Source organism: Pituophis catenifer, unplaced genomic scaffold, assembly GCF_029215685.1.
Source record: "Pituophis catenifer annectens isolate HBS135680 unplaced genomic scaffold, rPitCat1.0.hap2 SCAF_3, whole genome shotgun sequence".
NCBI classification, from domain to species: Eukaryota; Metazoa; Chordata; class Lepidosauria; order Squamata; family Colubridae; genus Pituophis; species Pituophis catenifer.
The window spans coordinates 214,305,068-214,319,593 of record NW_027256883.1 but is presented as its reverse complement, the minus strand read 5'-3'; the positions used below and the strand labels follow the sequence as shown (position 1 = coordinate 214,319,593).

General features: G+C 45.9%; 1 protein-coding gene across 1 annotated transcript in view; it reads right to left on the bottom strand.

Moving 5' to 3' along the window:
* ASXL1 (ASXL transcriptional regulator 1) overlaps nucleotides 1-14,526 on the bottom strand; it is a 42,011-nt gene that overhangs the window by 13,057 nt on the left and 14,428 nt on the right. Inside the window, 6 exon segments of the mRNA XM_070941853.1 lie at nucleotides 2,020-2,157; nucleotides 3,101-3,194; nucleotides 5,997-6,094; nucleotides 7,827-7,941; nucleotides 9,500-9,608; nucleotides 14,048-14,130. Of these exon segments, the coding sequence (XP_070797954.1) occupies nucleotides 2,020-2,157; nucleotides 3,101-3,194; nucleotides 5,997-6,094; nucleotides 7,827-7,941; nucleotides 9,500-9,608; nucleotides 14,048-14,130 (637 nt within the window).

Below are 14,526 nucleotides of genomic sequence, written 5' to 3'. Positions count from 1 at the left end.
CTGGTTCAACTTCTCCCCTCAAGACAGATGCTATAGGGCATTGCACGCCAAAGCAACCAGACACAAAGAGAGTTCTCCCTACCCACCTACCCACACCCGGTGCCATCACTCTGCTAAAACACTTAATTCCCACAACACTCATCTTTTCTCCTCTTGCCTACCATCCTCTCCTATTGATACCTTATGATTTAACACTTGTTGTTTGTAACTTATGATTAATTAAATCCCCTATTAATATGATTATGACATATTACTTGTTGTTTATATGTACATTGAGAACTTATGCACCGAAGACTAATTCCCTGTGTGTCTGATTTACACTCGGCCAACAAAGAATTCTGTTCTGTTCTTGTGTTGTGTTCTGTTCCCTCTTCTATTTTCTATTTTCTTCTCTTCTCTTTTCTATTCCATTCCATTTTGCATTCTAGTCTATTCTATTCTATCTTCTTTCTGTATTCTCTTTTCAGTATTTTTTTTCTTTTTTTCTTTTCTTTTCTTTTCTTCTCTTCTTTTCTCCTCTCCATTCCATTCCATTCCATTCTATATCCTATCCTTGTTGTTAGTTGCGAAGTCATGTCCGACCCATCGCAACCCCATGGACAACGTTCCTCCAGGCCTTCCTGTCCTCTACCATCCTCTGGAGTCCATTGAAGCTCACGCCGATGGCTTCAGGGACTCCATCCAGCCACCTCGTTCTCTGCCATCGTACCCTTTTTCTTTTGCCCTCCATCTTTCCCAGCATTAGGCTCTTCTCCAGTTGAGTCCTTCCTTCTCATCAGGTGGCCAAAGGATTTGAGTTTCCTCTTCAGGATCTGGCCTTCTAAAGAGCATAAGAGGTTTCCAATCAGCAATTTTGTGTGGTGGTGTTGTTAGTTGCGAAGTCATGTCTGACCCATTGCGATCCCATGGACAACATTCTTCCAAGACTTTCTGTCCTCTACCATCCTCTGGAGTCCATTGAAGCTCACGCCGATGGCTTCAGGGACTCCATCCAGCCACCTCGTTCTCTGCCGTCCCCTTCTTCTTTTGCCCTCCATCGTTCCCAGCATTAGGCTCTTCTCCAGGGAGTCCTTCCTTCTCATCAGGTGGCCAGAGGATTTGAGTTTCCTCTTCAGGATCCGGCCTTCTAAAGAGCAGTCAGTCAGGGTTGACCTCCTCTAGGACTGACCTGTTGGATGGCCTTGCAGTCCAAGGGACTCGCAGGAGTCTTCTTCAGCACCTATCCTACCCTACTCTCTTCTAAATAAAAACAGATGTAAACTTCATCTTACCTGGAACGTCCAATGAAATAGGCACATCTGTAGTATAATGAATTTATGCATTACAGGTAGTCCTTCACTTGCAACCATCCATTTAATAGCGGTTCGAAGTTACAAAGGCACTGAGAAAAGTGACTGATGACCATTTTTCACCTTTAAGACTGTGATCCCCATGATCACGTGATCAAGTCAGATGCTTTGCAACTGGTTCAAGTTTATGACGCTTGCAGGGCCCTGGGGCCACGTGACCCCTTTTGTGACTTTCTCACAAGTAAAATCAACGGGGATGTCAGATTCACTCAACAACCATTGCCAATTTAAGAACTGCAGTGATTTGCTTAACAAATATGGGGAGAAAAGTTGTGAAATGGGGCAAAACTCACTTGACGAATTTCTCACAACAACATAAATTTGGGGCTCAATTGTCGTCGTAAATCGAGAACCACCTGTATCTCAAAAGGTGACTCAATGGGTCACAGGTTGTCTGGTACAGGTTGCTCCAACCTCGGCAACTTTTAAGGCTTGTGGACTTCAACTCCCAGAATTCCTCAGCCAGCCAGGTTGGAGAACCCACAGAAAAAACCAAGGGGCTCCTGAGCAATGTCTCACCATTGTGATAAATATAACATCCTAAAAACAAAATTTAGGGAACATTCACACATACACAGACAGACAGACAGACACAGAGCATCTTAAAGTCGGCTGGGTCCAAAACTGCTGAAGTTGCTCCTGTTGAGAGAAGACCCCGGAGTCCACCTACCGCCTGAGGGTTTGCGGACTCCCCGGAGCAGATGGGGGGCTTCCCTCGCCATGTCTGTCCTGTTGCAAAGAGCGCTGGGCAACACGGAGGAGCTGCTGCTGCTGCTGCTCTCGTCGCCAACCGGCTTCCCCGCAAACCCTGAAAAAGAGCGAGCGCATCAGCTGCGGCTTCTGACCGTCCTCACGGCCATCTGGGGTTCATCGAGTGGAACATCCTGATAACACAGTCACAGCAGGGGAGGACAGCAGCAAAAGGCTGGGGGCCCTGACTATCTGTTAGACCCTATACCATTTCAGACAGGTGGCTGTCCAGTCTCTTCTTGAAAACCGTCAGTGATGGAGCCCCCACAACTTCTGGTGGCAAGCTGTTCCACTGGTTAATTGTCCTCATTGTTAGGAACCCTATCTTACGGAAGGGAAGGCAGTGAATGAATGGGGGGACACAAGGGCAGCCCCCTCAAGTTACAACTGTGGTTGAGCCTGGAATGAATGGCTGTTATGTTTGTGTCGGTTGTTAAGCAGAGGAGAGTGTGAGTGCGTTAAAAGGTACTGGATGAAAAGGAGTAGCCAGGATGGATGGATGGCAGATATAGATGAGATTAGATGAGATGAGATATGATATGAAGGATGGATAGAAAGATGGATGGATGAATGATATGATATATGATGGATGGAGAGAGAAAGAGAGAGATAATGATTAGATAGATGATAGATGTAATGATCAGATAGATAAGACAGACAGACAGACAGACAGACAGACAGACAGACAGACAGACAGACAGACATAGAGAGATGATAGACATAGATAGATGGGCCACAATTTATACCCACCAGATCTGTGTTTTTAAGTTCAGGAATGTTAAGAATGTGAAGATGGGTGGACTTAGCTATGCTGGCTGGGGAATTCTGGGAGTTGAAGTCCACCCATCTTAACACTCCTATGCCTGAATAACCCTTGCTTTTGGCTAAGTTCAAGTCAGTCATAGCAGCAACTAGGAATGCCCAGGAGTGAGCGGAGGCTGGGGCTGGAGGGGCCACATGGATTTGGTAGTCCACAGGGGAGAAGAGGAGCTTCCACTTACCAGAGGAGGGTTCCATGTGGGCCCCGTTTACTTTCAGCGGTGTGAGGACCACGCGTGGAAGCATCACGCCCGTCTTTTTCTTCTGTTTGCTCACCTGTATGGAAAGAAATCAAGAGAGCGTTGCCAGGGGAATAGAGAAGAAGCCCGAAGGTCCAGGATCTGCCTTTCTCAGGAGAAAGCATCAGAGGCCCATTTCAGGACAGCTCAGCCTAGTGGTCATAACCTCAAAAGTCAAACAAGGCCAGCGCTGCTAAAGAACTTTATGGGTTCCCCTCTTTGACCCTGCCCATGGAGCAGACGGTTGGTGCTGTTCTACAGTCTCCATACAGGTAGTCTTCAACTTACGACCACAACTGAGCCCAGAATTTATGTTGCTAAGTGAGAAATTTGTTATGTTTTGCCCCGTTTTACGACCTTTCGGAAGGCCAGGAGAGTGGGGGCCCACCTCACCTCAGGGCAGTGGGGTGGGGTGCTGGGGAGAGAAGTTAGTGGGAGAGAAGTGGCCCTGGTAGATGGAAGCGTCATAAAAATGTAGAGTTGGTACAGGGGAGGGAAAGAAAAGCAGGAAGTCACATGAAGCCAGTTTTACCAGCAAAGTAAAGATTTAGCCTGGTAAAAGAAAGACGAAAGGGGAAAATAAAATTGTTTAAGGGCATTAAGAGGCTGTCACCCACACATAGTAAAAACTCATTCTTTGCCACCTCAAAAAGCTGTAACTAAATTAAAAAGGGTTTGAATTTATTATTTATTTATTTATTTATTTATTTATTTATTTATTTATTTATTTATTTATTTATTTATTTATTTATTTATTTATTTATTTATTTATTGGTTCAATTTATATGCCGCCTTTCTCCGGAGACTCAGGGCAGCTTACAACGCGTTAAGCAATAGCCTTCATACTTTTGTATATACCTGCTTAGTAGCCCCCCCCCAAGCGGTGTTTGGCCCCCCCCTAAGCAAAGTTACAGGATGCTAAATTTCAGCTGAATATTTATAATAATATTTTTAACGGCAATTGGGGATTGTCAAAGGAACTGCTTAAGAGTAAGAGATAAAAGTAGAAGCAATGGAATCCCTGCGGATTTTACTCCCCTGGCCGTTGCTGACCTTAGGGGGGTGCTGCTCATCTCCGTTTCAAGGCTGTTGAGCTGGCGCTGCCCAAAGACATTTCCACGGTCATGTGGTCAGCAAGGAGCGCTACCTTCCCACCGAAGTGGTACCTATTTATCTACTCGCATTTGCTTGCTTTCAAACTACTAGGCTGGCAGGAGCTGGAGCAAGTAACGGAAGCTCACCTGACTGCAAGTGGCGCTCGGGTCTCGAACCAGGGCTGCCGGCTTTCCAGCTGACAAGCCCTGTTGTCCTAACCGCTGAGCCACTGTGCCATCCAGATTAAGAGACGGGGAGAAAGAATTTCTGCATTGAGGCCTTTGGGTACGACCACCATCTGTGAATGTTCTTTGCACTTAATTTCCTGCACCAGTCAGGGGGTTTGACCAGGGGTCTCCAACTTGGCAACATTAAGACCTGTAGACTTCAGCTCCCAGAATTCCCCAGCCCCATCTCAGACCCCTGGGTTAGTAAGTGGCCTCTGAAGACTCCCTTCCTTTTAACATACATGCTGTTGCTTTGCTCCCATTTCTGTTCACAACACAGTCACCGTAAATTAAATTAATGCTGAAATACAGGATGTAATTCTTGTCAAAAGCTCACCAACTCTCAGCCAGATAATCCAGGGGTGTTTTTGCTCCAATTATTCTATCCAGGTCGACAAAAGATTCTTAGATGACTCATCCAGAGGCCTGTCTTTGGGGGATTTTAATAAAAGTCTGGCCAAGCTTTGGCCAAACGCCTCTCTAGCAGTCAGAGGCAGCCTCCGAGCCCAGGTTTACGCAGCTGCTGTGCCAAATTCCAGGTCCAACTGGCAAATGAGACTGCCACCAGCTCAACCTCGCTTCTATCCCAAATCTTTGAAAGGCCTCTTCCCCGCTGGTCAAGATTACAACTTTACAGCCTTGACAAATTCTGCAGCTTCCATTTCCTTTTTCTAATTCACGAGGCTCTTTAAAGTCTTCCCACATTTAATTCTATTTAAAACGGGTCACACAGAGCAGGGGGGGGGGCCCTCTGCAGCTGTTTATAAACAGAGAGAAAGCTGGCCACCAAACCCTCTGTGGGGTTTAACTAGAAGCGATGCTAGGGGGAATAGTAGTAGTAGTAGTGGTAGTAGTAGTAGTAGTAATAGGGGAGTTCAGGGGGAATAAAAGTAGCTTCCTCTTTGCGACATGGAACAGAATAGAATAAAAGAGTTGGAAGGGACCTGGGAGGTCCTCTAGTCCAACCCCCTGCTCAGCCAGGAAACCCTATACCATTTCAGACAAATGGTTATCCAATCTCTTCTTTAAAACTTCCAGTGTTGGGGCATTCACAACTTCTGCAGGCAAGTTGTTCCACTGATTATTCCCACTTTTAGGAATTGTCTCCTTATTTCTAGGTTGCTTCTCTCTTTGATTTAATTTTCACCCGTTGCTTCTTGTCCTGCCCTCAGGTGCTTTGGAGAATAGCTTGACTCCCTCTTCTTTGTGGCAACAAAGATATCAGAACACTGCTATCATGTCTTCCCTAATCCTTCTCTTCATTAAACTAGACATACCCAGTTCCTGCAACTGTTCCTCATATGTTTTACCTTCCATCCCACTAATCCTCTTTGTTGCTCTTCTCTGCACTCTTTCTAGGTATGATCTCATCAAGGCCTTATAAAGTGGTATTAACACTTTCATGTGACCTTGATTCCATCCCTCTGTCGATGCAGCCTAGAAGTGTGCTGGCTTTTTTGGCACCTCCGGGGCTGTGCTCACCCATGGTCTGCGGAACTCCTCTCCGGCCTTCCTACCTGAGACGCTGTTCTGGTGCTCTCTCGGAGAGCAAGCGAGCTCTTGCTCTGGGACTCCGTGGAACAGGAGGCGTTGGAAGAGGTTTCGTCCAGAGAAACTAGAAAGAAAGGAATCCTAGCATCAGAATGCAGCCTTCTGGGCAGTTCCGGGGCTCTTAGGGTGACCCACAGTGTTATGACCACACTGGAGCTGAGGGATAGGGAGGGAGGGGGGAATTGAGATAGTTGGGGCTTTGTAGCCAAAATAAAGTATTTTCTCTTGAGAACCAAGGACATTCCCACAGCTGGTCGGAGGAAGGAGGGGTGGTGTCGCCAGGCAACCAGACGGAGCAGCGATTGGGCCATGTGACCGATTGTTTTGAGAAAGTGAAAACCTTTTGCTTTTAATCACCGTATTTTTTGGAGTATAAGACACACCGGAGTATAAGACGCACCTACCTTTTTTGGTGAGGAAAAGAAGAAAAAGAAATCTCCCTCTGCCTCTGAGCAATTTTGCCTCAGGGCAGCAAACAGCCTGCTTTACTTTCATTTTCGTTTTCGGCACAGCTTGATTAGCACAAGGGGAAAAAAAAATCTGCTCCAGCAATTTACTTCCTTGCAACAAGCAGCAGAGCTATGCGCAAAACAGCTGAGAGCAAATCAGCTGAGAGTTGGGAGGCCGATCCAATCAACTTGTGCTAATTAGGCTGTGCTGAAGCTGAAAGGAGATGTTTCTTCTTGCTGTTTGCTTGCAAGGAGGTAAACTGCTGCAAGGTAGAGGCCAAAGGGTGGGGGCCAGTGGGTGGGCGGGGCTACATTTGGTGTATAAGATGCACCTAAATTTTCACCCCCTTTTAGGGGGGGGGGAAAGATGCGTCTTATACTCTGAAAAATACAGTAAGTGAGAACCGTGGGAACCTTCAGAGTCGGTTTTCACCAGATCTGTGCCAATATGATATTTCCAATAAAGCTATTCTTTGAGGAATCCACCTGCTTGCTATGGAACCCTGACAACTGTTTTGTGAGCTCCGCTGATTGCCTGTTTGCTTCTGGGTCCAATGCAAGGTGTTGGTTATCACCTTTAAAGCCCTGCACGGCCTGGGACCAGGCTACCTGAGGAGCCATCTCACCTTGATGAGAATAGCCTCTCCCACCCGTGATGGTGGAAGAGGACCCGTCCGCCAAGGAATGCCGCCTGGTGGGATACAGGAAAAGAGCCTTTTCTGCTGTGGCTCCTGCCCTTTGGAACATCCTGCCTCCAAGGGGAGATTCCCCCTTCCGAAAGAGCCTGAGGAGCTGGCTCTGGCCTGGACCCCCAATGGGGGTGCATCACTCTAACGGTGGTTGATGGGCTAAGACTCCACTCCCCACCCACCCCCATGCATCTTGCCCACTTCCTCCCCATCTTTGTCAATTTTAAATTAATTTAATGGTGGCGCTGTGGTGAGAATGCAGTACTGCAGTCTGGCTCTGCCCACAGCCTGGAGTTCGAGCCTGACAGGGATCAAGATTGAGTCAGCCTTCCGAGGTCAATAAAACAAGGACCCAGATTGTTGGGGTGCAAGAATCAAATAAGGGTTCTACGTTGTAAACCGCCTAGAGAGGGCTGTAAGGCACTGTGGGGCGGGATAGAAGTCTTTAAGTGCTATTTCCATTTATTGTTTTAATGTTTTTAATTATTGTAAGCCACGTAGAATTACCCCCAAGAGAGGTGGGTGGCATATAAGTTGAATGATAAAATTAAAATAAAATAAATAAAATTAAAATAAATTAATATAAAATAAAATAAAAATAAAATAGCTACGGAGGAAGCAGCTGGAGGAGGTGAGCTCCGAGTAGGAGCACACTTACCGTCATTATCGCCGCTTACAGTGCTGGCAGCTTCATTGGAACCGCTGCTCTCCGCATCGTCCAACTCTTCTCCTTCAGGTCCAGCGAGGGTCCGAGACCACTGGGCAGCCGCTTTCTGGAAGAACCAATCAGAGCTTGGAGAAGTTGTGTCTGGGGAGCCAGAGGGCAGGACCATATGGATATAGGTGACCTTAAGGTTCTTCCATTCCCCACTATTCAGCTACTGAGTAGTAGCAACTGTATTCATTTTGAGCCAGCTGCAGCGGTTAGCCAATATAAATTAAAACAGTTGTGGAGTCCTGGGTGCTCTCTGAGCTTGGCTGTTTCATTACCCAACTAGGCAACAGCGCTCGGCGAGTGTGGGGTTTGCTTCCTGTTTATACACAGTAGGGTGGCTTGTCCTGCCAGTGTTGGTGGGGTGTGGTTTTTCTCCTTGACTAGGGTATTGTTTTCTGGTTGACTGTTTGTCTGGTGTTAATCCCTGCTTATCTGGGTATTGGCTGCTGATTTCTAGTCTTGTTTTGCTTCTTTCTCAGCTTTTTGTTGTCTTATTTGAATGTGGTGTAAATATGGATTATCACTCTGTATCTATTGATGGCTGATTTGTCTGACTGTCAAGCTTTCAAGAATACCCTAGCATCTGACTTAGTCTAGGATGCTCACAGTTTTTCCAAATTGGAACTACGGTTGAATCTATCCGTGTGTTGTGACATTCAGGAGTTTCATTCTTTCTGTTAGCTTATGTTCATGGCTACGCTCTGCTACTCTTCTGTCTGCCTGTCCCACATGGTGGTAGTACTAGTCCTTATTCTGTATGTTTTACATGCAGTCATACACCGTATGTACAGTGCTTATTCTCAGGGGTGGGTTCTACTTACCTTTACTGCTGGTTTGCAGCGGGGCAGCGCGCACATGTGCGCGTTCTTCTGCGCAAGTGCAGAAGCGTTTTGATGACGTCAGGGTCGGTGGGTGGAGCCTCCCACCAGTTTTACTACTGGTTCTATAGAACCGATGCGAACCGGAGGCAACCCACCAGTGCTTATTCTGCAGGATCCAATTTGGGTCAGTGACCAGGACTAGAGGTTTAGACTTCCGAGCTTTCAGACTGGGGAACCAGATTGTTGGGGGCAATATGCTAATGCTAATGCAATATGCTAATATGCAATATGCTATATGCTAACTTTGTAAACCGCTTAGAGAGGGCTGTACAGCACTATGAAGCGTTATAGAAATCTAAATAATAATAACAACAACAACCACCTCTCTCTACTGGAATGAGTCTTCTATACCAGAGGTCTCCAACCTTGGCAACTTTAAGACCTGTGGACTTCAACTCCCAGAATTCCTCAGCCACCAAAGCTGGCTGAGGAATTCTGGGAATTGAAGTCCACAGGTCTTAAAGTTGCCACAGTTGGAGACCCCTGCTTTATACTGTATCTGCAAGGACTGTGACAGCCACCATGTCAGACAGAAGGCATGCAAGGGAGCTATCATAAGTGCAGCGTGACACAATATTCCTATTTAAGGTCGAATATTTACTGATCTATGGCCAAAACTGGCTAATGACAAGTTCTAGATCTTATCCCTGTCAGGTGCTAAATTCATACAAAATTCAGCAGTCAGTTACACCTTCACCCAGTCTCTGGATTAAAGGAACAGAAACCTGGCCTTACCTTGAGAGTAAATAGGCTGATCCGGCCAGGAAGCTTATAAAAAAGCCCATCGCAGCTTCTTGAATTGGAGTGAAGCATCGCGTTCAGGCAGGCCAGCGGGGATGTGCCACTGCAGGGGGGAAAACAGGCATAATTCGATCTGTCAGTCGAGACATAGGTTGCTTTGGAACTAGTGAAACAAACAACTGTGGCAAATTCTGATAATCCAACATATTATATGCTGCCCAGAGTCATCTTCTGGCAAGACAAGGAAGGAAGGAAAGGAAGGAGGGAGAGAGGGAAGAAAAAGAGAAAGAAAGAAAGATGGAGAAGAGAAACAGAAAGAAAGGAAGAAAGGAAGGAAGGAAGGAAGGAAGGAAGGAAGGAAGGAAGGAAGGAAGGAAGGAAGAAAGAAAGAAAGAAAGAAAGAAAGAAAGAAAGAAAGAAAGAAAGAAAGAAAGAAAGAAAGAAAGAAAGAAAGAAAGAAAGAAAGAAAAGAGAGAGGGGAATGCAGGAAGGAGAAATAGAGAAAGAAAGAGAGAGAGAGAGAGAGAGACGAGAGGGAGGGAGGGAGGGAGGAGGGAGGAAAAAGAGAAAGAAAGATGGAGGGAAGAAAAACAGAAAGATAGAAAGAAAGAGAGAGAGAGACAGGAAGGAACGAAGGAAGGAACGAAGGAAGGAACGAAGGAAGGAAGGAATGAAGGAAAGGAAGGAAGGAAAGAAAGAAAAAAGGGAGGGAGGGAAGAAAAAGAGAAAGAATGATGGAGGGAACAGATAGATAAGATAGATAGATAGGAAGAAGGAAGGAAGGAAGGAAGGATGGAAGGAAGGAGAGGGGGAAGGCAGGAAGGAGAAACACAGAGAAAGAAAGAACGAACGAACGAACGAACAAAAGAGAGAGCAAGAGAGGAAGGAAGGAAGGAAGGAAGGAAGGAAGGAAGGAAGGAAGGAAGGAAGGAAGGAAGGAAGGAAGGAAGGAAGGAAGGAAGGAAGGAAGAATGCTGCAGTTCAGGTCCCAAATGGATGCAAGGAGTTTCCAGAGCCTCTGCTGATAATCAAGCAGGGAGTTTTGTCTTGTTCTGGTTAATCTCCAGAATACGGAGCTAGCCAAAGAGCTGGTTATGTGTGTTTTGAATTTCTGTAAGTTTATTTCAAGGACAAGTAAATTTGGATCCAACACCGTGGACCCCCTACTTCCAGCTCCCCTTTGTGTAGCAATTCTCCCAGGCTGTTCCCCATCCCTGGCGAAGAAGCTACTGCTTTGGCTGGCTAGACAAAATTCAGGCCGCCCAGGTATCGTTTGACTAATGCTGTCAAAAAACAGCCTCTGGCTTTGTCCGAGAATTGGGAAAGCAATATTCATCCAGGTATTAAGGACTGGCTCCCAGAAACGAGCCTCTTATCCATTTTGGGAAAAGCCATGTTACAGGTAGTTCTCGGCTTACGACCACAACTGAGCCCCACATTTCTGTTGCTAGGTTGTGTTGCGTTTTATGACCTTTCTTGCCACAGTTGTCACGTGAATCACTGCTGTTGCTCAGTTAGTAACATGGCTGTTAAGTGAATCTGGCTTCCTCATGGACACTGCTTTGCGGGAGATCGCAAAAGGGGATCACATGACCCCAGGGCACTGCGACCGTCGTAAACATGAGTCGGCTGGCCAAGCATCCGAATTCTGATCACGTGACCACGGGGATGCTGCAGTGGTCGTGTGAAAAACAGCCATAAGTCCCTTTTTTCAGTGCCGTTGTAAACTTTGAACGGTCACTAAACAATGGTTGTAAGTTGAGAACTACCTGATATTTTACAATAACAAAGTAGAATTATTAGGTAATGTCTTTTTTTTTTTTGTAAAGCAATGATTTCTATATGGTTGGTGTATGGGTATGTATACACACACCATACAATATTTAGCACTGGCAAAAATCTGGGTTTTTACAATTTGGGGGTTTCTCTTCGATTTTTTGCTTAAGTTTAGTTTTTTCATTGTTTATTGTCTCTAGTATTTCCTTCGTTATAAGTTTGTACTCCAAAACTTGTTAACGCTGGTAAAAATACAGTTGGAAGAAAACAATCTACAGCATCTGGAGAGGAGAATTCTCTAAAGAGGAAAAGGCGAAGAAAAACAGAACTGAAAGTAGTTCTAAAATTTGTTTTTCAATCTTGAACACCTCAAGAGAGCTTCGGTTTCAATTTATTTTTTTAAAAAAGGAAGTCGGCTCATACATTGAAAAACTGGGGAGCCTGGGGAGAGAAAAACGGGCCTTCCCCACCACCACCCTGAGGCCCTCCGGAGGCAGGAAACAGCCTGTTTCCCTACTTCCGGTGGGTCCAGAAGGCCCGAAAATCAGCTGGCCGGCCCGCACATGCGCACCGGAGCTGAGCTCTCATGCTCACCAATATGGCTACACGTGCCAGCTGTGGCACGCGTGCCATAGGTCCACCATCACGGCCCTAGACCATTCCAGACAAATGGTTATGCAATCTTTTCTTTAAAATCTCCAGGGATGGAGGACCCACAACTTCTGGTGGCAAGCTGTTCCACTGGTTAATTGTTCTAATGGTTATGAAATTTCTCCTCAATTCCAGGTTGCTTCTCTCCTTGGTTAGTTTCCATCTGTTGCTTCTTGTCCTGCCTTCAGGTGCTTTGGAGAATAGCTTGACTCCCTCCTCTTTGTGGCAGCCCCTGAGATATTGGAAGACTGCTTTCATGTCTCCCTTAGTCCTTCTTTTCATTAAACCAGATCTACCGAATTCCTGCAACCGTTCTTCATATGTTTTAGCCTCCAGCCCCCCCTAATCACCTGTGTTTGCTCTTCTCTGCACTCTTTCTAGAGCCTCAACCCTCATAAGTGGGACCTCCTCATCCCTAGTATTGACTATATCCTCTCTGCTTTCACGGGCCCAGGTACAGAGCGACAGAAGGACAGAAAAAAGATTCGCAAGGGGGAAAAAATCAACGAAGTAGCCCTTCTTCACTTAATGCTGGAACAGATTGAGGCCAATTTTATTTGCATCTGTTCCTTCCTATGATCAGAAGAGACTCAAAAGATTGTTTAACTCTCCCCCCCTGCCCCCCCCAAGAAACAAAGGCGTATCATTGTCAAAATACGGCCTGTGGTTAAAAGAAAGAAACCCACCCTGAGTGAGCCATTCAGTGGCAGCATGATTAATAGGGTTAGCCTTTGATCTGGCTGGCAAGAAGCAAAACATCCCAACCCTGAAGACAGACTCACATAACTTTCTGGAGAAACTCTTTGTAAATGTTCATGTTTAATCAGACAAGAACACTTAACAGTAACAGCTTTTTGTCTCAGAAAAATAAAACAAAGTTTAGCTGCGCTAAATGGATAGGACTGTCACTCCAAGCTCACAGAAATAAACCTTGCCATGTGGGGTCCTGGCTGCTCTCTGAGCTTGGCGGTTTTCTTGCAGATGTTTCATTACTCAAGTAGGTTAACATCTTCAGTGCCAGAAAGGAGGGGGGTTTGCAGGGAGGAGGAGGAGGAGGTCCTTGGTCCGCCTCCTCTTCTCTGAGCTTGGCTGTTTTCTTGCAGATGTTTCCCAACCCAACTAGATAACATCATCAGTGCTAGGAGGGTAGTTTGCCGAGTGGAACAGGACGATGCCTATGGGAACCTTGGTGCTCTCTGAATTTGTTTTTTTTTTCTTGCAGATGTTTCATTAACTGAATAGGGAAAATCATCAGTGCTGAAAGGGAGAGGGGTTTGCACTGATGTTGTTCCCTAGTTGGGTCACAAAACCTCTCCCAGAAACAACCAACCCCAGAGAGCACCAAGGATGCCACAATCTTCCTCTTCTTCTTCCCCTCCTCTCTGCAAACCCCACATCGGCCCTTTTAGCACTGCTGATGTCTATGGAGATTCTCAGTCATCCAGGTCACCCAAAGATGCTTTTTCAAGAAGCAACTGGACTTTTCGGTTTTTCTTTGAATCAGCAGTGCTGCCCAAAGGTGCTTTTTCAAGAGGCAAATGGACTTTCTGGTTTTATTCTTTGAAGACGTTTCGCTTCTCATCCAAGAAGTTTCTTCGGCTCTGACTGGATGGTGGGGAATGGAAGGATTTATACTCCTTGCAGACAGTTGCATATAAATTCTTCCATCCTCCACCATTCAGTCAGAGCTGAAGAAGCTTCTTGAATGAGAAGCAAAACATCTTCAAGGAAAAACCCAAAAGTCCAAGTTGCCTCTTGAAAAAGCACCTTTGGGTAGCACTGCTGATGTTCCTTAATTTGGTAATGAAACCTCTCCAAGAAAACCACCAAGCTCAGAAGGCACCAAGGACCCCACAATTCAACCCTCAACTATATTCTCTTCTATGCCCTTCCATGATGTTCACCCCCCTCCTTACCTGGTGGTGACAAACCCAACAAAACGTACTTGAACAAAGGGCACCATGCAAGAGAAGTCAGGAAACCCTCCAACCCAAGCTAAAAGTCACCCTAAGGCATTCCAAAGCAGAAAGGCCGAAGAGAAGAAAGTGAGGGGAAAAGAAGGAAGCCAATTTTAGCTCCTCCATCCTTCGACTTAGCAGGAAGAACAGGACTAACCTCATTTCCTTTAGGCCCTCCGTTTCTATAACCTGCAGAATCTGTTTCGGGGTCATGGGTCCATCAGAATAGTTTTCCAGCACCTGAAAAAGAGAGAGAGAGAGAAAAAAAATCCCAGGTTTAATGTACATAAACTAACCCGGGGATATTCAACCACAATTGAAAGGCAAAAATGGTTTAACCTTCCTGAAAAGCTAACTGGGATGAACTTTAGAGTCCTAACGGTTTAAGAGCGCGCCAAGATATATTTAAAACGATAAGAGTGCCTGGCCAGACTCTTTCAACCGCTGCCTCGGGGCTGAGCTACACCAGACACAAGAGACTTGTGGTCTTGGATATCTCTGGCTTTTTTTTCCTCCTTTTTTAAAAATGCAATCACGAGGATGGGCTCAACGCAACTCAAATGAGTCAGTGTCCCTTGAGGGATTTCTTTTAGCCTTTCCCCTTGCCTGTTTTTCACGTCTACGTAAATTGCCTCC